Source organism: Gracilinanus agilis, chromosome 3 (assembly GCF_016433145.1).
Source record: "Gracilinanus agilis isolate LMUSP501 chromosome 3, AgileGrace, whole genome shotgun sequence".
NCBI lineage: Eukaryota > Metazoa > Chordata > Mammalia > Didelphimorphia > Didelphidae > Gracilinanus > Gracilinanus agilis.
The window spans coordinates 59,471,157-59,493,565 of record NC_058132.1 but is presented as its reverse complement, the minus strand read 5'-3'; the positions used below and the strand labels follow the sequence as shown (position 1 = coordinate 59,493,565).

The following is a 22,409-nucleotide window of genomic DNA, read 5'->3' as shown; positions in this document are numbered from 1 at the left end:
TACTCAGCTGCAAAGTGAAGGGATTTAACTGGGTCATTTCCCAGAGCCCATTTAGCTCTTCCATTCTTTGGGTCTATAAGTCTTCAATATCTAAAGTGAACATAACACTTGCTTCCAATGGAAGAAGGTATCTTAGAGCCATCTAGACCTCATCTCTGAATAATTTGTCCCTCTAGTTATGAGGGAAGGGGGCGGAAAAATTTATTCATACTAAAGTGTTAGGGACTGCAGGCTCCTTCTCTAAATTAACCCTATAAAAGAGGAACTTTAGTAGGAAATAAAACTCTAATTTTGGGATTTCAAGTAGTATGTAGAGGAGTGAATTTGTGGTTGCGCAGGACGGGGGGTCTTCAAAAAATATCTCAAATTCCTTTAGACTGTGGTCAATATACTCAAGAACTTTGAAACTTAGCAAGGCAAAGAGATGCCATGAACCCTGAAAACCTTGGCTTGAGGGTCAGTAGCCTTAATAGTCCCCTAATAAGGAATTTAGTAGAGTGTAAAGGTCATTGGCTTGAGTCATAAAGAACTCAGATCAAAAATCTTACCTCTGCTACCCTTTGATCTTAGACAAATTAGTTACTTCTCTGAGCTTCATTTTGCTAAACCTGTCCCCCCAAAAGGACTAAGACCCCTTTCCATCTCTGACATTCTATAGTTCTTTCTATATTTAACATTCCACATCATAAGGTCTCTTTAAATTAGAAAATACTATGTTCTAAAGCTCTTCTTAGCTCTGACATTCTGTGTTCTAAGCTCTCTACCCACTCTGACATTCTGTGTTCTAAGGTCTCTCCCAGCTCTAATGTTCTCTGTTCTAAGGTCTCTCCCAGCTCTGACATTCTCTGTTCTAAGCTCTCCCCCAGCTCTGACATTCTCTGTTCTAAGCTCTCTACCCACGCTGACATTCTGTGTTCTAAGGTCCTTTGTAGTTCAAAAATTCTTTATTTTTACACATTATCAAATTGCAGGGGGTAGGACGCAATAAGAGGGGAAATGGAGACAGATAGGATTAGAATTGCCAGTTTATGCATCAGGGAAGAGCAGGAACCCAGAGAAAATGCTATTGGCTCCATCCAGTCCCACTATGGAATTTTTATCATTGGCCTCCAGCCAGACTGAATCGCCCGCCGCCAGCTTGAGGACCACCCCACCTGTGGTGACCTGGAAGGTGTTGTAGACATAGTCACAGAAGGTGACCACTTTCTCCTTAGCTTCCCCTCGCCTTGTCTTGAAGAGTGTGACACAAAGATTGCCCCGGGAGCTGGCGTGGTAGGTGAAGTAGTAGAGGCCCGGGACCCGGCAACTAAACTTCCCACTACGGGGCTCGTAGTCACTGCCTTCCCTGGTGATCAGACGGTCAAAGCGGATGGGTTGGTCCTTTCGTAGCTGAGAATTGATGGTCCGGGAAGCAGAGAAGGCCGATTTAGCCATGTTACCATAGTCTCCAGATTCCCCGGGAGGTCCAGGGGGACCCACTGGCCCAGGGAGGCCTTTGGGGCCAGCAGGACCCTTGGGACCAACTTTCCCTGGGTTTCCAGGACTTCCAGAATCTCCCTTCTCCCCAATTTCTCCTGAATCTCCCGAGTCTCCAGGCAGCCCTGACAGAACAGAAAAAAAAAAAAAAAAAGAAACCGTGAATTTATAACCTTAGGGGAGAATCACTTAATCATTCCATACAACCTTAGTAAGCTGTCACACCACTGGGCATAGATTGTCAGAACTGAAAGAGGTATTAGAACACGAAAAGTCTGAACTAGAAAGGACTTTAGAACTATACAATGTTAGAACACAGAACAAAGATTCTCACTTCTAGAAGAGATGTTAGAACATGGAATATTATGTAGAGCAGCTCTTTTTGTGGTGGTAAAAAATTGAAAATCGAAGGGACACCCATCTATTAGGGAGTGGCAGAACAAAGAGTGGGACATGTTGGTGATGGAATACTCTTGTGCTATAAGAAATGAAAGGGAGGAGGATTTCAGAAAGAGCCTCAAAGATCTGTAGGAACTGATGCAGAGGGAAATAAGCAGAACCCTATACAAAGTAACAGCAATACTGTCTAGTGATCAACTGGAAAAACTTGGCTACTCTTAGCAATGCAATGATCTGGGACAATTCTGAGGGATTTATGACAAAGAATGCTACCCACCTCCAGAGAGAGAACTGTTGGAGTTGGATGTGGATCAGAGCAGACTATCTTTCACATTAGCGTATTTATGGTTTTATTTTGGAGTTTGGGTTTTGTTAGAGGGTGCTCTTACATCGATGACCCATAAGGAAGTGTGTTTTGCATGACAATACATGTATGACCCAGATCAAATTATTTACCATCTCTGAGTCAGGGAAGGGGAAGCACTTGGATCTTATAATTTTGGGTAATGTATGTTGAAAATTATTATTACATATAATTGGGGAAATAAATTTAAAATTTTAATTTTACTTTAAATTTTAAAACAATTTAAATTTTACTTTAAATTTTTAAAAATTTTAAATTTTACTTTAAATTTAAAAAAATTTAAATTTAACTTTAAATTTTAAAAAAGAACATGGAATATTAGAGGCTGAAAGAGCTTTGTGGCACAAATAGAAAGAACATAGAATTCAGAGGTGGAATATTAGAGTTGGAACAGGCCTAAGAACTTAAAATGTTTTAAGATAGCATAGTAGGGCTGAAAGGGACATTAGAACATGGAATATTAAGATTATGGATTTAGGATTAGAAGGCACCTCGCCTAGAATGTTAGACCTGGAAGGAACCCGATCCTAATCCCCTTATTTGACAGATAAGAAAACTGAGTGACAGAGAAGGGAAATGATTTACTCAAAGTAATAGAGCAAATTATCGGTAGAGTGGTGACAAGGACTCTGGAGTCAGTTCTTTTCCCACAGCATCACTGATATTGCTTGATAAATCCCTTTTGATTTTGGGGATTTATCTTTTCCAGGGTGGGAGATGCAGACAGAAATCAGTCCTTCCCCTATGTTCCACCTCCAACATCACCCCAATAGGAATAATCCCCCAGAACCATGCTCCTTGGGTGATGGAAGAGGGAGAATACATTCATGAAAGCTTGGGGAGAAAGGAAGTGGTTAGGGATGGTGGGGCGGAGAGGGAAATTCTCCATCGATTCAAGCCATTCGAGATGTCTTCCATACCTTTCTCTCCTTTGATCCCAGGGCTGCCATCCTTGCCATTGGGGCCAGCCACCCCTGGTATTCCAGGAGTCCCCGGGATGGCAGCATGCCCAGTACAGGAGTTCTGGGCCAGTGTGACAGCTGCCAGGGCCAGCAAGAGAAATGTCACCAATGCCCTCTTCAAAGGTTTCGTCTTCATCTCTGCTCTGTTACTGCTACCTCCTAGAGGGATAAGCATACAGACAAACACAGGTGTACACACACACACACACACACACACACACACACACACACACACACACACGTTTCTCTGCAGTTAACTGGCTGCTGGCTAAGGTTCTTTCCTTAGCCCTAAGGGGACCCAAAGAACCAGAGGGAGAGGATTCAAGGTGACTTTCTCTGATTCTGGACTTTTCACTTAGAGAAACAATGTCTTCGGCATTGTTGTTAATTGTATCTGATTTTTGTGTGACCCTATTTGGAGTTTTCTTGGGAAGGATCCTGGAGTGGTTTGCCATTCCCTCCTTGAACAGCTCATTTTTTTTAGATAAAGAAACTGAGGCAAACAGAGTTAAGTGATTTTCCCAGGGTCACACAGATAATAAGGATAGATAGAGGGGAAGCTAGGTGGCTCAGTGGATAAAGAGCTAGGTCTGGAAATGGCAAGTCCTGGGTTCAAATCTGATCTTAGACACTTCCTAGCTGTGTGACTAAACCCTATATCCCTAGCTCTTGCCACTTTTCTGTCTTAGAATTGATACTAAGACAGAAGATAAGGGTTTAAAAAAATAAAATAAATGCTTGTTGAATGTTAGTCACTGAATCTTTGGGCAGGAGGAGAGACTAGCCTTAGCCTTTACCACCAGAGCAAGCATCGCTTCTCCGCCATCCTCCGATAGCCATCCAGCTTTTGCTTGATGACCTCCAGGGACAGAGAAATCACTACCTCCCTAGGGGACCTGATCCTCCTGACTCCTGCTGCTCTTAAGGCTGGCCTTACCAACAGCCAGTTCAGGGCTGTCCAGCAACGCCAGCCATCCTCCAGCTGGTTCCCTGTGGGGCCACCTGTCTGTCTGCTGGGAGGGATTCAAACAGATTTCATAAACTCAGCCTGTGCCATCTGGTGATTGTATGGCTGGAGTGATAGCCCACCTCTAATTTCATTCACTGCCTTCCTCATCCTCATCACCATCATCCTTAGAAGGATCCTGTTTCAGAGATCCAAAAAAACCAACCAATCAACAAGCATTTAAGTACCTACTCTGGGCCAGAGACCACACTTGGCAATGGGGATATAAACAAAGGAATGAAACAACTCCTACTTTTAAGGAGGTTTTAGTCTAACGGGGACCTTGGCGTCCTGTAGTCTGACAGGCATATAAGCAGAAATCCCCTTGACAGCACCCATGACAAGTGAACATTAAGCCTCCAGTTGGAGACCTCTAGTGATGGAGAGCTCACTACTTCCCAAGAGAGTCCAACCCACTTTTTAAAAATTTATTTTTTTAACCCTTACTTTCTATCTTAGAATTGCTACTAAATATTGGTTCCAAAGCAGAAGAGCTGTAAGGGCTAGGGAGTGGGGACAAAGTGACTTGCCCAAGGCCACACAGCTAAGTCATGTCTGAAGTCATCTCTAGGTCTGGCTCTCTATCCACTAAGCCTCTTAGCTGCCCCCTTACCCTGTTTTTTATACAGCTCTAATTTCCTTATGATGAGTTGCAGTCTGTCTCTCTGAGTCCTCAGGCCCTCAATTTGTCCTAATTATTTCTTCTGGAGCCTTATTTTTCATCTTCTTCTTCTCATTCTCTTTCCCCCATCTCTTCTCTCCTTCCTTCTCCAGCCTGTCATCACTTCTGTTAGTAGTCCTTTACAAAGTGCTTTCTTTTTAAAAAATGTTTTTAATGTTTGTGCATAGCCTAATTAAAAAGCATCACTTCATATTTATGTTAGTTTTGCAGATATATCCCCCTCTCTTCCTCTCCCCAAAGAATCATCCCTTGTAACAAAGACTCAAAAAAAGGTTGATCCTCAAAACTAAGCCAAGGTAATTAGGTAGCACAATGGCTAGAGCTCGAGGTTTAATGTTGGGAGGATCTGGGTTCAAATGCAGCCTCAGGCACTTTCTAGCTATGTGACCCTGGGCAAGTCACTTAACCCCAATTGCTGATACTTGGTTTTGGTTCTGAGAGAGAAGGTAAAGGTTTAAACAAAATAAAACCTAAACAATAAATCATCCAAGTCTAATAGTAAACACACTGTTCCATGCCCATAATCCTCCACCCTCCCAAGGAAAATAGAGAGGTAAATGTTTGTCATCTTCTTTGTCATCTCTTCTCCTGGGCCAAGCTTGATCATAATTACACAGTAATTTTTTTTAATGGGAGAGAGATGAGTCGTTTCCTTACAAAGCCCATTCATATGCAAAATTCACAACATCCTTGAGATGAAGGCAATGAATATACCTAGATAGGTAAACAGAGGCCTGCCTGGAGAGAGGAAACAATTTGCCCAAGGTCACCAGCTAGATGGTGCACTAGAACTTGGAGTTCAGAAGTCCTGAGTTCAAATCGAGCCTTAGAAACTTACTAGCTGTGTGACTCTGAGCTAGTCATTTCACCTCCGACTGTCTCAGTTTCCTCAAATAAAAAAAATGTCTCTAACTGAGAGGATTATTGCAAGGATCAAACGAGATAGTTATTTGTAAAGCATTTAGCACAATGCTGACACATAGTAGGTGCTTAATAAATGTTTATTCCCATTTCCACATAGATAGGAAGTGGTGGAACCAGGGCCAAGTCTTTGGACCCAAAATCGAGCTCCTTTTCTCTCCAGTTTTTCAAGTTGCCTGGTTGTATTTTAACCCTGAGGTAACTATGCTGAGGGCTTCTGTGTTTGACCCATTCCAAATGTGAGTTACAACGTAAACTCTTCACATTATAATTATGTCTCAGACCCGTTACATGACTGGCTCAGAATGTTGGAACTGCAAAGAACCTTTAAGATCCTCCTTAAGATTAAAAAACACCCCCCCAAAAAAACACAACTGAGGCTCAAAGAGATTCAGTGACTTCCTTAAAGGTACACAGAAAATTAGTGGTAAAGTCCAGGATGATAATTCAGGTTTTATAACCCTCTTTTCTCTGTTATTTCTACTCCAGCAGGCTTCTGGGATGACCAATTATTAATCTCTCTCTCTAGGTAGTCCCTGTCTCCTTCAGGAGAGATGAGAAGAATCTTGGAGTTATAAAACAATAAGATAAAAGAGGAGCCAGTCATCGGGGGGCTGGAAGTAGAGTGGTAGAGGGAGAAAAAGATTTGTCTTCAGAGGATTTGGAACCAGCCAGAAGAGAGACTCCTCACAAGCCAGCAGTTCTGAGCTCCAATCAAAATGAGAGAGGACGAGCGAGATCTGGAGCCTACAGAAATGCAGAATTCTTTCAGCTAAAGCTAAAATGGTTAGACTTGCTGGGAGAGTACAGATGCAGGGGTTTGAGAGACTCGGATCCTCGTCCCAACTCTTCCACTAATTTAGTTCTTTAGGTCTCAGTTTTACAGTTTGCAAAATGAGATGGTCAATTACAATCCCTCCCATCTCTGATAGGTCTGTGTTCTGAGATCCTTTCTAGCTTTAAGAGATTTGGTTCTTTTTTTTTTTTTTAAATCCTTATTTTTTGTCCTAGAATTGATACAACTACTAGTTCCAAGGCAGAAGAGTGGTAGAGACTAGGCAACTGGGGTTAAGTGACTTGCCCAGAGTCACACAGCTAAGAAGTGTCTGAGGCCAGATTTGAACCCAGGACCTCCTGTCTCTAGGCCTGGCTCTCTCTTTACTGAGCCACCTCACTGCCCCGAGAGTCTCTGTTCTAAGGTATCTTGCATCTCTAACATTCTATGAGCCATAAACCAATGGATTATCAGCTGCCTACTCCCAGCTGGGACTCAGCTTCCCCATTATGTCACTGAAACTCATGCTTACCTGGGTAAGTCAGTCCCTTGCAGGTGGAAGAGGCCACCAGGGTGGCAGGAGTCTGTCGTTGCAATCTGGTTGCTTTGAGCTCTAAAGGGAAGTTTCCATTATCCCTACCTACCCCTACCCCCTAGGGGCAGAGAACCAGGCCAGAGTTTCCCACCCCCTTTCCCTTTCCCCTCCTTCATTACTGCTCCATCAGGCAGTTTCAGGTCCTGTTGTAGAAGTCCAGATAGATATTTATAACAAATGGACTGACCCTGTGGGTTTGCGGTATTGAGTTTTGCCAGCTCAGCACCAGCTGGGCAGCTATGAGGACAGACTGTCCAGGCAGGACTTCCACATCTTGGCTTCTATTGCCCACCCAGGAGGTCCTCTGGCCTCAAGATGTTCCCCTCAAGAAGATGAGGAAATGGAAACTATTCTTTTCCCCTCCCTCGATGACTTTCTTGTAAATCTGAATTTGGGGAATAACCCAGAGCAAAAACTTAAGCTATGTCATGTTTGTCTTTGCTTTTCTTCCCCTGAAACTGCTTATCTTAGGGCTCCTTGACTCCCCAAACACGTCCCAAGTGACCCCATCTCTCTACAACCATTACTTGTTCATTGTAACAAATTTGAAATTTGTTCATCATAGCCTATAGAATGGTAGAGTCAGGAGGGCAGAGCTAGAAGACAGAATGTCAGATCTGGTAAGGACTTTAGAACACAGAATGTTGGAGCTAGAAGAGACCTTAGAACAGAGAATGTTGGAGCTGGGAAAATCCTTAGAACACAGAATGTTGGAGCTAGAAGAGACCTTAGAACAGAGAATGTTGGAGCTGGGAGAATCCTTAGAACATGGAATGTCAAGGCTGGGAGGGTCCTTAGAAAGCAGGAAGTCAAGAGCTGGAGAAGACTTTAGAATACAAAATGTCAAAGCTGGAAGGAACCTTATAATATAGAATGTCAGAGCTGAGAGAGAATTTAGAACACAATGTTAGAGCTAGAAGAGACATTAAAACAGAGAATGTCAGATCTGGTAAGGACTTTAGAACACAGAATGTTAGAGCTGGGAGAATCCTTAGAACATGGAATATCAAGGCTGGGAGGGTCCTTAGAACGCAGGAAGTCAGAGTTGGAGAAGACTTTAGAACACAAAATGTCAAAGCTGGAAGGAACCTTATAATATAGAATGTCAGAGCTGAGAGAGAATTTAGAACACAGAATGTCAGAATAGAGATGTTTAGAACTAACAAGGAAAGGGCAACGAGGTGGTTTAGTAGCTAGTGAGCCAGGTCAGGAGATGAGATAATCTGGGTTCAAATCTGACCTCAGGTTTTCTTCCTAGCTGTGTGACCCTGGCCAAGTCACCTAATCCCAATTGTCTAGCCCTTACTCCTCTTGTCTTGGAACCAATACTTAGTATTGATTCTAGGATAGAAGGTAAAGATTAAAAATAAAGAACGACCAAGGAGCTTAAGGCCTAGATTGTCAGATCTAGGATGGATCTTGGAACATAGTGTCAGTTCTGTAATGAATCTTGGAATACAGAATATATGGGCATCCTAACATAAGGATATATAGGACCTTATTTGATCTTGGTCAAATATTGCTTTAGACATTAGCTTTGTGACGCAGATGAGTCATGTATCTTCCTGTGACTCAGTTTTCTAGGGTATAAAATGTGGCAGTTTGCCTAGATGGCTTCTCAGGTCCCTGGCAGCTCTAGACCTACAATCCTACATCAGAGTTGATTAAAAAACATGGAAGATTGGAGCTAAGGACTTGGGAGAAGAGAGATTGAAGCAGAATAGGGAGTGGGAGTCAGGGAAGGCTATGTCTTGTGAGAAATAACAAAAGATGAAGGATTACCAGGATAATTTTTCGACTTGGACTCAAAGTTTGAGCCCAAGTTACAGCTTCCTCTCCCCATCTTTGTCCTTCACCTAAGTTACTGTCAGATCTCAGCTTTCTTTTTCCTCTTCCTCTTCCTTTTCACATGTGTCCTCTCCTACCAAGCCCTCCTTCTCAAAGAACCTCCATTGTTAGCTTTGGTTCTGCAGGGTCAAGGGAAGAAACATCTGGGTGGTCAAATCAAGAATTTATTCTAGAAACTCAAGGATAGCTCAGGCAAAGGGGCCATTGGGAAACTACAGGAACCATGCGTGGCCCAAGTGTGCAAATCTAGTCATCATCAAAAGCATCCACAGAAACCTGGGGATTTGGGATTGGATGAAGCTCTCAGAACTGCTACAAGTTTCCTATACCTTGTTTAAAATGGGAGGCAGTGGAAGGAGCTTGGAGTGAAGGGAGATTTAGAAGGAAGTCAGAATGGTAGAATATTAAACTTCAAATGGACCTAAGAACCCAGAATGTCAGAGCTGGGAGAACCCTTAGAACCCAGAATGTCAGAGCTGGGAGAGACCTTAGAACCCAGAATGTCAGATCTGGGAGAACCCTTAGAACTCAGAATGTCAGAGCTGGAAGGGCTCTTGGAACTCTTCCTTGTCAGGGCTGAGGGAACCTGAGAACCCAGAATTTCAGAACTGGAAAGGATCTTAGAAGACAAATTTCAGAGTTGGGAGGAACCTTAGAACACAGAATGTCAGACCTGGAAGGAATCTTAGAACTGTGTAATTAGAATTTCTCTACCCCAGGACTATGTTTCCCAGAACTCCACTTTGATCCTCATGTTAAGTCTTTATGCTTTGGAGAGAACCCTGTCCCTCTTCGCTCTCTTCTCAAGCTTTCTCGGTTCGGTAAACTTGTCTTTACTCAGGCTATACTTTTCCTCTACTTCAAGTGATTATTAATAAATCTTATAAAATATAATACTTGGAGTTATTGGATATTAATGTTAATATTACATAACACAGAATGTCAGAGCTGAGAGGAACCTTAGAACACAATATATTAGGGAAGAAGCTAGATGGCTCATTTGCATAGGGCACTAGACCTATAGTCAGGAAGACCTGAATTCAAATCCAGCCTCAGACACTTAGTAACTGTGTGATCCTGGACAAGTCATTTCACCCCATTTGCCTTAAGCCACGGGAGGAGGAAATAGTAGTATCTTTGCCAAGAAAACCCCATATGGAGTCACAAAGAGTCAAACACAGCTAACAACTTTATTGGAAAGACTTGGAATGAGAGGACTTCTATGTATGTGCTTCTTTAGTCATACCCTATGTTTGTTATCTGGGGCAAGACACTGAGCCTCTCTGCACCTCGGGTTTTCCATTCACAAAATGAGAGGATATGGGGTATAGAGAAAGGGCCAGGTTCAAATCTCACCATTGACAGAGACTGGATGTGTGACTCTAATCAGGCAAATCCCTTACCCTCTCAGTGGTCTAGGTATCTGTCTAAAATTATGCGTGGCAGAAAAGGTGCTGCCCTGCCTTGAGGGAGGGAATTCTCTCACCTGGGAATTCCTTCTACCAAGAGAATGGCAGGTCTAGTCTCTAGCCCCATCTTAAAACACCCTGGCAGCCCTGGCTGAGGGTCCTTTCCTTCCCTGAGACCTGAGATCTGTGGATCCTGGTCTTTTGAGACTGAGACTTGCTGGGCTCAACCTTGCAAGATCTTCCTGTCTTGTTCCTGATAACATCATCAACCTGTACCCAGACCTGTATCTCTGACTCTACTGCCCCTAGAAATTAGGAAGTCAATCATCTTAGTTATCTAGGTTTCCCAGGGCCTGGGAGGGATCCGGGAAGTGGGCAGGAGAAGAAGAAGAGGGTGGAAAGGGATGGATATCCCAAATACTGGTTAGGCATATCATCTAGCAAAGAAGCAGCTGAAACATCAAGCAGCCGTTTGCCTACTCTGGTTTGGCTGTGGCCAGGCTGGACCAGAGAAGCTAACCACCCTGACTCATTACTTGCCTACAGTCCTGAGCGTTTATCATTACCAAATTTAGTTAGGGGTTTCCCAATACCTCTATCCAATCCCAATACCCCATCTTTGTTAAATACAGTCAAAGCCTTTAAAAGTACCTTCCTGGAATGGTTATTCATAGCTTCTTTGAGAAGGGAGATACGCAGTCAGAGACAAATTGTTACCAAGCTAATAGAGCCCATTTACACTATCAATCAAACCCAGATGGGACCAGAAGGGATATCATTCATTGACCTGAAGGATCCTGCCTGGGCACTGATATAAAGGAGGGAGGTGTCATCTCATCTAGCTAGCCACCTATCTGGGCTATCACTGTTGCCACACATTTACCAGTGGGAGTATCCAGTTTAGGTTTCCTATTGTCCTTCTCCCTCTCCATATACAACATCTAGTTTTATTTTATAACAAACTAGAACTATATCTGCCTTGAGATCTAGAACTAGAATCCAGATCTCACGCCCTGCTCAGTTTTTTTTAACTACTCAAGAAAGAAACCAAGGTCTTTCTGGTTAATTGAGTTGGTCCCTCAGGGTTCTTGCAGGGTAGCGAATGAGTTTCAGTATTTCGTGGAGTGTATTTTGTGTGTCCTGGCTATTGACCAGTACTGGCTAATGTGCCCAGCAGGGAAAAACAATGATCAGATGCTTTAATTAGACCTCTGTAAGTGATTCAGAGATGATGGATGAGTCATTTGTGAAGTTAACTCTCTTAACTTGATTTCAGGGTGGCATAGGGATGTGCTTGCTGAGCCTTAGTATCTCTTGTGGAAGGCAAAATTCACATTCTAATATAAGGGTAGAGGGGGCAGCTGGATGGCTCAGTGGATTGAGAGCCAGGCCCAGAGATGGGAGGTCCTGGGTTCAAATCTGGCCTCAGACACTTCCTAGCTGTGTGACCCTGGGCAAGTCACTTAACTGCCTTACTACTCTTCTGCCTTGGAACCAATACAGAGTATTGATTTGAAGGTAAAAGGTAAGGGTTTAAGTATATGTATGTATATACACATACATATATATCTTTATTTTGACTTTCATTTATTTATTTATTTTCATTTGCTCTTGTTTATTTATTTATTTGTTTGTTTTATTCATTATATATATGTATGTAAGGGCTGTGGTATAGGGCACTCCTGAGGGAGTAGATCCCCTCCACCAGTGCAGTTTGCAGCTTTATCTGCATTTTATATTCTAAAAGAGATGTCTAGTGCCTTGCCTAGGATCACACCAATATGTGGGGGAAGTGGGACTGGAACCCAGATCTTCTTGGCTTCTAGGCTGGCTTTCTATCAATTCCCAAACTGTTCCTCCAAATTCAAACGTACTTGCAAGAATTCAAACACATTTTCCATGACTTTGGATACTAATAACTTTAATGATGGCAGAAGAAACAAATAACCCCTCCAAAGACATCTTCTGAAAAAGAACCCAACATACAAATAATTCTCCTCGACATTCGAGGACCCTTAGTAAATTCCAGCATGGCTTTCCAGAGGGCTCAGAGCTTCTAGGCATCATCGGCATGACCAACATCTATTGAACGTTACCGTGTGCACAGGCACATTGTGGTAGGTTTTGCAGAAATATTGAAGAGTTCTGGGATGATGGTCCCTGCCGTCTAGAAGCTCACAGCCTAATTGTGGAGTCAAGAGAGGCATACGTGACCAGTTACCCACAGCCTAGGCTAGGCTATGCTCAGAGCCATATAAGGGGAATAGACTGTTGGGTGAGCACAGGAGAGAGAGATTGATGTAGGCTGGCCAAGTGAACATAGGCTTCGGAGACAAGTGAGACCTGAAGGACTCAGGGCTGAAGGGTAGGGAGGAAGGAGAACCCTTCAGGCAATCAACATGCATTTATGAAGTTCCTACTAGGCATGGGGATCTGGAGATACAAAGTGAAAAAATGAAACAGCCTTGCCCTCAAGGAGCTTCCATTCTACTTGGAGGAGAAAGAGAATGAGGCAAGCAAAGGTGGAAGGAAAGCCTAAAGGCCTATTCTTGGAAACGGATGGAGGAGGTGGATACAACTGGACAAATTCTCCTGAGGTCCCTAGTCTGGGAAGAGCAGGAAGCCAGAGAAGACATTGTCAGACCCCTCAGTGCCCACCATGCCATTATAGTCGTTGACCTCCAGCCACACCTCCTGGCCTGATGTCACGTGGAGCAGGACCCCACCTGAGGTGACCTGCTTCCTGTTGGATGAGTGGTCACAGAAGGTGGCCATTTTCGTGCCGCTCTGGTACAGGGAGAGGCACAAGTTGGCTGTCTGGGATGCGTGGAAGACAAAGTAATAGAGGCCTGACACCTTGCAGGTGAATTTGCCTGTGGCCAAGTTATAGTCCCCCTGAGGGTTGGTGATGGCTGTGTTGAACTTGACCAATCTATTGGATTCTGGGTGCTCCTGGGTCTTCCGTGTCACTGAGAATACTGACTGGTATTTCAGTTTATATTTGCCAGGTGTTCCTGGCTGTCCCGGTGGACCCTGGAAGCCTGGATCTCCAGGGGGCCCAGCTGGCCCCATGGGACCATTCTTCCCAGGGTGACCTGGGAGTCCTGGGTCTCCTTTCTGGCCCTTGGGTCCACGTGTCCCAGGAATGGCTGGTATCCCTGTGGAAAGGAGAACCGTTTCAGAGAGGACATTACTATACTGGAACTCAATCAATCAGTGAGCACTTATTAAGTTCACATTGTATGCTTTGATATGTATATGTTAAATGTACTGGATTGGGTGGTCATTTGAACTCAGATCTGAACTCAGGTCCTCTTGTCTCTGGGCCTGGCTCTCAAACCACTGAGCCACCTTGCCGTCTCATTAGTACTCTTACTATTAAAGGGATTCCTGCTAAGGAAGGGATTGTACTAGGACTACCCTTCCCTCTGCCTCTATCCCAGCTTCCTTTCAACTTTGAGATTCCATGATTTTATGAGCAAAAAGAAAAGAGTGGACAAGCAGAAGGAAAGAGATTCATATTCTAGGAGAAAGACCACACACAAATTTGCCTTCCATTGTGACCCTCTCAGAAAGGCAATCTCCCTTTTCTCCCACTCCCAATTCCCCATCCTTTAAGGCTCACCTCTTCCATAAAACCATTTCTAATCACCCCAACTCAGAAGGAATCATCTTGACTTCTGCATCTATCTGTCTGTCTGTCCACCTGACTCCATCCATATTTACTGCATTCTGCTTTTGCAACCTTGTGGTTTTTATTTCTTTTTATACATATACATGTATTTTTATTCAAATGTTGTCGATGAGCCCTGATACGACCTTGTATTACCTTCGGGTCGATTTTGTATATATTTATATGTGTACTTTTCATTTTTTTCCTGATAGAATATAAGCTCCCTGAGGACAGAAATTTTCTCCTTTTCTTTTTGGATTCCCAATGCCTAGCATGGGACATGACTCAAAGGAGGTCCTTAATAAATGCTTGTTAGTTGATTTATTGATTGACGTTAGGGTCTGGCCCCCTTCCAAAGCATATCAGAGAATTGTGGGGGATTAGTAGGAGGTCAATCATTATCAGTAACCATTTATATTTCTATAGCCCTTTGGAGTTTAAAAAATATTTTCCTCTAACCTCATAGGATTACCTGTGAGGTTGCTAGGGTGCAAAGAGTGAAAAGAATGTTCCTTCCATTTTGTAGATGGGAACATTGAGTACTGAAGAGGAAAAATTACTTCCCTGACTATATAGTAGCCTGTCTCATAGGAAGCAGAATCAGAAATGGACCCAGATCTTTTGGCTACAAATCGAGAACACTTGCCAATACTCCATGCTGCCTAGCTAACCTTCCTGACTTAGTGGTGCAGAGAAAGGTCTGATTATTTTAGAATCTGGACCAGGTTTGAGAAGCTATGTGACCTTGGATAAGTCATTGTTTCTCCATTTGTAAAATGGGGAGAATACTACCTATATAACCCGTTTTGTTATCAGGAATGTATTTTGTGGACCTCAGAGGATCCCCTGGGAATGTGACTTGTTAGAATTGATTCTCAAGCAGAAGGTAAGAGATTAAAAAAATAATTAGGATTCCACCAAACTGTCTCTCCTCAAATAGAGACATTCTCACCCTCTCTCCACCCATCTCCCAACTGGCACTCTGGCACTATATGCACAGTTAGGGCTAGAACCAGGTTTCCAAACTCCCCACCTGGGGTGTCCATTATTCCATTCCATGAGCCTTTATTAAGCCTTTACTATGTTCAAGATTGTGTGCTAGGCTCTGGGGATCCAAAGATGAAAGGTGATGCCTAGGTGTCTGCCTGCAAAGAACTCACTTATAGGCAGTGACTGGGGATGTACCGAGTATACATATAGCACATATGGAATAGGAAGTGCAAAGGGCCAGAGCCAAAGTGCTGCAGCAATATCAGAAGTTGGGGGGATCCAGAGCCTTCCCCAGAGAGATGCAGTGACGCAACATGGAGGGCTTCCCCTGGGTGCACACGTGCACGTACACACACATGCACACACGAACACAGATTCTCCCATGAATGTGCCCACAGTAACACATAGTCTCCTTCCTATACATACACTTAATCTGACACATGTATAGTCAGAGGCAGCACAGTGTATTCAGTAGAGAGGGCAGGACCTGGAGTCAAACTAGAACTCCCAGCCATGAGCCCCTGGGCGAGTCACTAATTTCTCTAAGCCTCAGTTTCCCCATCTGAAAAATGGGGGAAATAATAGCAGCTACCTCCTAGGGTTGTTGTAAACCTCAAATGGAGATTGCATATGTAAAAATTGCTTTGCAAACCTCAGATCTTTCTATCAAGGTGAGTTATTTGTTATTGTAGAATAACAGATAGAATGGGCTGGGCCTGGAGTCAGGAAGTCTCATTCTTCTGGGTTCGAATCTCTAGCTTCAGACCCTAGCTAGTCGGGCAACCCTGGGCAAATCATTTAACTCTATTTGCCTCAGTTTCCTCATCTGCAAAATGAGCTGGAGAAGGAAATGACTAAACTCTTCCAGAATCTTTGCCAAGAAAACCCTGAATGGGACCACGAAGTGTCAGACAGGACTGGAAAACAACTAATATTTGTTATATATATATATAATATTATATATAGATTATTATATATAATATATCATTATATATAATTTTATGTATTGTATATATAAACATAAATATTATATATTTGTTTTTATATTTTATATATTATTATGTATTATTTTTATGTATTATAAATAAATATGTGTTACTTTTATATATTTTATATACATGTTATATATTATTTTATATATGATATATATGATTATATATTATATAATCTATACATATATTATTATGTATAATTTATATATTATTTATTATATATAATTTGAATATATTATATATAATATTTGTTATTAGTAGCGGTATATGTAAAGCATTTTATAAACCTTGGTGCTCTGCAGCATTTATTATTTTTACTTCATATCTATTATATGATTTCATAATAATATATTGTTGCTATTATTATTTACTGTTGTTATTATACAATTATATATGTAATGTAATATATTATATACAATTCTATATACAACGTATATACAATTCTACAACAACAATTGCAACTGTTATTGTTACTGTCATTATTATTTGCAGACACCTCTCACAGCGATATACTTTTGAACCCTCACACAGATACGAAGTGACACGGATATAAACAAACCTCCATTAACACACTTGCGTGGACACAACCTATCAGACGGACAGACAGACATGCACAGGTAATATTTTATAGACACAGCCTCCATGTGGGTGTGCATTAACATTATATGTCATGCATGTTGTCTCATTTGGTCACACACAGGGACACACACTCAGAAAAAGGCTCCGTCCCTCACTGTGTCCACTTTCTCCTCAATTTCCCACTGCCTAGACATAAAGCCCCAGTTCCATCCAGCCACATAAGCAGGCTTCTTTCCCTCTCACAAATCTTCCCTTCCCCTTCTCTTCCCCTACACCTCTTGGGTCAGATCCCCTCTCCCTATTCGTTTCTGGCGTCCAGGGGCTCTGGGCCCCTTCTTTCCCCTCCTTCCTTAGCTTCTGACTAAGATCCCCAGGGCAGGGGAGGAAAGATGAGAGCAGAGTCCCTCTTCTTCCCAAGGTTTGGAAGTGACGAGTGCTGTACCATAGGGGAGGGAGCCACGAGCTCTGGGTTCTAGGTCCCACTTTGCCATTTAATGGATCCTGTGATTTTGGACACAAAGCTTCTCCTGCCTCGACTTCAATTTCTTTATCTATAAAATGAGGGGACTGGACAGGTTGCTGAACTTGCCTCCAGGTCAAACACTCTCTCTTCGAAGGTTCCTGATAGCTCTGAGCTTCTAGAACAGGGCTCTGTGCTCCCAGGAGAGAGGGGAATGGAGTATTCTAAGAATCTAACTGTGCCTTAAGTTAGCATTTCAAGGGGGTGGGCATCTGCTAGCTTCGTCCGTCCTGCAGCATCTCCAGTGAACCTCAGATCTCTACAAGGTGTGGTAGCCAAAGCATTGGGCCGCTGGGAGCCGGGGAACCCACTGCCCTCCACTCCCCCTCCTATCTCTGCCTTTCCCTATATAGTCCCTTTCCTTAGGCAGACAGGACTCACCTGGTTCCCCCTTGGGCCCCTTCAGGCCATCTCTCCCATCTTTCCCTGGTATTCCAGGCAGCCCAGGCATTCCAGGGATCCCATAGCAGCTGGAGGCTGCCTGAGCCTGGGTTCCTCCCAGAAGGGCTAGTAGGAACAGGAGCTGATTCAGGCTGTGGCCCAGAGGTGGCCTCATGTCCATCCTGTGGAAAATCCAGCACCAGTCAAGGAGGAAGAAGCTCCCTATTCTCCTTCTGAAGGGCAAAACTTCCCCATTCCTGAAGAATTCACTACCAGGAGGTACAGAGTATGGGGAGGCAAGTTAGAAGTCGTAGCTAGGTTAGCTATGGGTCCTTCCTTCATTTGCTTGCCTCTGGCCCCCTTCCGCTCAGTCTTATGCTCTAGAAGAAAGAACTTTCTCCCTGAGCCCAAGCTCTTAAGTTCAGAAGGAAAAAGGAGTCTTCTCTTTCCCCCCATGTCCACCTCTTCTGCCCTCCCACCCACAATCCTTCCCCCACCCCTAGTCTTATGTTCAGTAGTCCTTGAGCTATGCCTCAGGACTATGGATAATGGGAAAATCTGGCATTTAGAGTTGAAGAGGGCCTTCAAAACCCAAATGTTGGGGGCAGCTGGGTGGCTCGGTGGATTGAGAGCCAGGCCTAGAGATGGGAGGTCTCGGATTCAAATCTGCACTCAGACACTTCCCAGCTGGGTGACCCTGGGCAAGTCACTTAACCCCCATTGCCTAGCCCTTCCCACTCTTCTCCTTGGAACCATTCACAGTATTGACTCTAAGACAGAAGGTGAGGGTTTAAAAAAAAATGTTGCAATTAGAAGGACTCAGAATGTAGGCCATAAAGTCTGGAAGGCACTATAGCACGCAGCATGTCAGTTTGGAAGAATCTTAGAACACATAAAGGGTCTGAGAGGGATCTCAGGACAGGGAATATCAGAGCTAGAAGGGCCCCCACAAATAATCTGGTTCTTTCCCCTCATTTTAAGGATGAGAAATCTCCCCACCATCTCCCTGTCTCCCTTCCCCAGTTCCCTTGTCTCTTTCAAGCTATGTCATCCTAATCAGTCAGCCCTGGAAAGGGAGTGGGAGGGGGAAGTCACAGTCTCACCTGGGGCGATGTTGCCTCTTGGGATGGAGCTGTGAGGCTCTAAGAGGCCCTTTCACAGAAGTGATGCCCGGGTGGCCACTGCTTCCCTCCTCAGAAGACAGGAGGAAGTCTGGTCAATGGGGGAGGGATGGAAACCCCAGAGCACCATGTCCCATCCCCCTCCCCTTCATCTTTTCCCTCCCTCTTTCCCTCACAGATTTCACATCCTCTTTTCCCTTTGTTTCCCCCAATAGGAACTTTGGGGGTTGCTGAGCTGGACTGACCACATGTAACCCCCACCCAGATCTCCCAGGATTTTGGGTTTGCTAGATGGGGGTAGGAAGGACTAGGAGTCTCTTCCTCAAGAGCAAGGACAAAGCTGGCTTGGTCTGGTACTCAGATGGCATGGCTTACAGACTTAAATATTAGCGCTGAAAGGGATCTTAGAACAAAGAGGGTTCTCACAGAAGATGCTAGCTGAAAACATTCCTAGAAGCCATCTAATTCAAGCCCCTCATGGTTTTTTTTTCTAGTTTTAAATTTTTATTAATGCCATCCTTTTATACCACCTTCACTTCTTTTTATTTTTAACCCCTTACCTTCCAGATCAATGCTATGTGTGTATCAGGTCCAAGGTAGAAGAGTGATAAGGGCTAGGCAATGGGGTTAAGTGACTTGCCCAGGGTCACACAGCTGGGAAGTGTCTGAAGTCAGACTTAAACCCAAAGACCTCCCATCTAGAAACCTGGCTTTCAATCCACTGAGCCACCCAGCTGTCTCTCACTTTCATTTCTGAATGCATCCCTCCTTCCTTCCCTATCCAGAAAGACTTCCCTAGAAATAAAGAGAGAGGGAGAAAAAGAAAGAGGAGACAAAGTCACTGCAAAATTCACCAGTACATGAACTGAATCTATCAGCATATGTAGTGTTCCTCACCACTGGCCCCTCACTTCTGCAAAGAAGGGAGGTTCATTTCTTTTATCTTATTCTTTTGGCCACACTTGTCAAGTTCTGTATTTTAGAGATGAAGCAACTGAGGCCCAAGAAAATTTGTGGTCTAATGTCACCTAGTTACTAAGGGTCGAAATTGGTTCTGGAGCCCATCTCCTCTGACTACAGGTCCAATGTTCTTTTAGTCTCCTTACCATGTGGCCTACGCTCAGGCCATTGTTTTCATCTGGATCCCATCAGAAGTCTGGGAAATGAGACTTGGTTAGGTGAGCTTTGGCCTCATCTTGTCTGGAACAAGGCCTTTGAGTCACTTCAGGCTCCTTCCCCCTTTTCCACCCCCACCCCAGTTCCTCCTTATATATTGTTTTCCTTCATTAGAGTGGAAGCTCATTGAGAGCAGAGGCTTGCTTGAATTTATATCCTCAGTGCTGCTTGGCATAGTGCCTGGCACAGAATAAATACTAAATACTCTATCATCTCTGTTTTTTACTATCGATCTATCTATCTATCTATCTATCTATCCTATCTCTCTGCCTTTCCATCCATCCATCCATCCATCCATTTCTCTCTCCCTCCCTTTCATTCCATTCTCTCTCTCTCCTTCCCTCCTTCTCTCTCTCTCTTCCTTTGTCTGTCTGTCTATCTCTCTCTTCCCCCCTCCCTCCCTTCTTCTCTTTCTCCCTCCCTTCCTCTCTCATATTTGTAAAGTCAGTGCCTGTCATAGAGTGGGTCCTTTAAAAAAGTGTATTCCTGACTCCCATATCTATATCATGACCTCCTTCCATCTTCTAATTCTTTATACCTTCATGATTCCAATGAATATATTCTTTCTCCTCCCTGAACGGAATGTTTGTGGGTTGAGAGGCATGGAGAGTGTTTGGAATAGAAGAGATGGATCAGTGACTGTGGGAAACTAAGCTCAACTCTCTCCCTGGAGACCTGAGTCTTCTCTTACCCTACTCTTATCCCTTCCAGTATGGGATGGTTCTGGAGTTTCTCCCCCTCCATCCCATTCTTTTGATAAAGGACTGTGGAAGTTGTCAGAGATCACTGCCCACCCAAAGGTAGGGCTGGGGGTTGGGAAAGGAAGATTAAAGGGGATTCTACCAGGGAAGATGGAAGAGGAGAGGAGAGGAGAAGTGAGGGCAGGAAGACTAACCAAGAAGCCTTGGGGAAGGAGTAGTAGAAGTTTTTTCTATAGCAGGACCCTTGAGCTTGACAAAAACTATGGAAGCCTTAAGGTTTCAATAAGCTGCCAGCCTGGGAAGCTGTTTTTTTTTAATGATAATTTTGTTTGGCCATAGCTAATGCAACCCAACAAACACTCATAAAGTGTTTTAAAGCCAGATTTGAATGGACTAGATAGGAGGGAGGAAAAAGAATCAATCAATAAGCATTTATTAAGCTTACTTGTGTGGGGCACTGGGTTAAGTTTAAGAAAGGCAAAAAAAGGGGCAGCTGGGTGGCTCAGTGGATTGAGAGTCATGTCTAGAGACGAGAGGTCCTGGGTTCAAATCTAGCCTCAGACACTTCCTACTTTGCTCTTCTGCCTTAGAACCAATGCACGTATTGATTCTAAGATGGAAGGTAAGGGAAGGAAGGAAGGAAGGAAGGAAGCAAGCAAGCAAGAAAGAAAGAAAGAAAAAGAGAGAGAGGGAGAGAGAGAGAGAGAGGCAAAAAGAGTTCTTGTCCTCAAGGAGCTTATCTTCCAATGAGGGAGACAACATATCCATACAGGCATAATTGGTTTTATTGTACTTTCCTGATAGTGCATTTTTTTTTTTTACAAACTGAAGGTTTCTGGCAACCCTACGTAGAACAAATAACTCTCTGGGACCCATTTTCCAGTAGCACGTGCTCACATTGTATCACATTTTGGTAATTCTTAGTTAAACTTTTCCCCTATTATATCTGTTATGGTGATCTGTGATCAGTGACCTTTGATGCTATTATTGTCATTGTTTTTGGGCACCATGCCCCATGCCCATATGAGACTGAACTTAATCTATAAATGTTATGTGTGTTCTGCCTGCTGTACTGCCCAGCTGTCCCCCTTCTCTCTCTCTCTCTCTCTCTCCTTGAACACTCCTGAACTCCTGAGACACAACAATACTGACATCAGGTCAGTTAATAACCCTACAATGGCTTCTAAGGATTTTGAGTGAAAGAAGGAGTCAGTCAATGGGGCAAACTTCATTGCTGTCTTACTTTAAGAAAGTGCCACAGGCCACCCCAACCATCAGCAACCACCACCCGGAGCAGCCGGCAGCCATCGTCAACATGGAAGCCAGACCCTCTATCAGCAAAAAGATTGCCACTTACTAAAGGATCAGACATTGGTTAACATTTTTAGCAATAAAATATATTTTTAATTAAGGCACGTACACTGTATTTTTAGACATAATAGTCTTAAGAGACTACAGTAGAGTGTAAACATAACTTTCACAGGCAGTGGGAAACCCTGCAATATTCACTTTATTTCGGGGGTCTGGAACCAAGCCTGCGAGATCTCTGAGGTATGCCTGCAACTAGGATCATCTGAGATATATTCAGAGTGGATAAAAGGTTACCGGGGAGGATTAGAGAATCTTTCCCTCTCTCCGTCTTGGATAGATGGAAGGATTAATTTTCCTAAGTCTCAAAAATACCTTTTCCTCCTCAAACAATTTCAATGGCTCTCACTGCGTCTAGTAGAGAGCTCAGGCCTCTGCTTGGCATTCGAGGATCTCGGTGAGCTGATTACAGTCGGTGCAGAGGCCATCTCTTTTTCAAGAATAGAATATTTGCTTCTTTTTTGTCTCAGA

At 43.5% G+C, this 22,409-nt stretch overlaps 2 protein-coding genes across 3 annotated transcripts; both read right to left on the bottom strand.

Annotated features, from left to right (window-relative positions):
• Positions 1-925: 925 nt before the first annotated feature.
• Positions 926-7,195, bottom strand: C1QB (complement C1q B chain). Its single transcript, XM_044671321.1, has 3 exons — positions 7,118-7,195; positions 3,160-3,360; positions 926-1,601 (listed from the first exon to the last, which is right to left on the bottom strand). The coding sequence occupies exons 2-3, from the start codon at positions 3,335-3,337 to the stop codon at positions 1,027-1,029; spliced, it is 753 nt and encodes a 250-aa protein (XP_044527256.1). The 5' UTR covers positions 3,338-3,360; positions 7,118-7,195; the 3' UTR covers positions 926-1,026.
• Positions 7,196-12,348: 5,153 nt separating this feature from the next.
• C1QC (complement C1q C chain) lies at positions 12,349-18,751 on the bottom strand. 2 transcript variants are annotated; one of them, XM_044671319.1, is made up of 3 exons: positions 18,676-18,751; positions 17,573-17,754; positions 12,349-13,595 (listed from the first exon to the last, which is right to left on the bottom strand). In XM_044671319.1, the coding sequence occupies exons 2-3, from the start codon at positions 17,751-17,753 to the stop codon at positions 13,039-13,041; spliced, it is 738 nt and encodes a 245-aa protein (XP_044527254.1). In that variant the 5' UTR covers position 17,754; positions 18,676-18,751; the 3' UTR covers positions 12,349-13,038. The 2 variants fall into 2 exon arrangements, with proteins under 2 accessions (XP_044527254.1, XP_044527255.1); XM_044671320.1 differs by lacking the exon at positions 17,573-17,754 and having other exon boundaries at positions 18,676-18,713.
• Between the last annotated feature and the right edge of the window lie 3,658 nt (positions 18,752-22,409).

Bases quoted from the DNA above. Each gene is read 5' to 3' on its own strand.
- C1QB (XM_044671321.1), bottom strand. From the start codon at position 3,337: ATGAAGACGAAACCTTTGAAGAGGGCATTGGTGACATTTCTCTTGCTG. The intron at 1,602-3,159 runs GTATGGAAGACA...CTGTTCTGTCAG, and splicing joins TGGGATCAAAGGAGAGAAAG to GGCTGCCTGGAGACTCGGGA.
- C1QC (XM_044671319.1), bottom strand. From the start codon at position 17,753: ATGGACATGAGGCCACCTCTGGGCCACAGCCTGAATCAGCTCCTGTTC. The intron at 13,596-17,572 runs GTGAGTCCTGTC...TCCTTTCCACAG, and splicing joins GGGGCCCAAGGGGGAACCAG to GGATACCAGCCATTCCTGGG.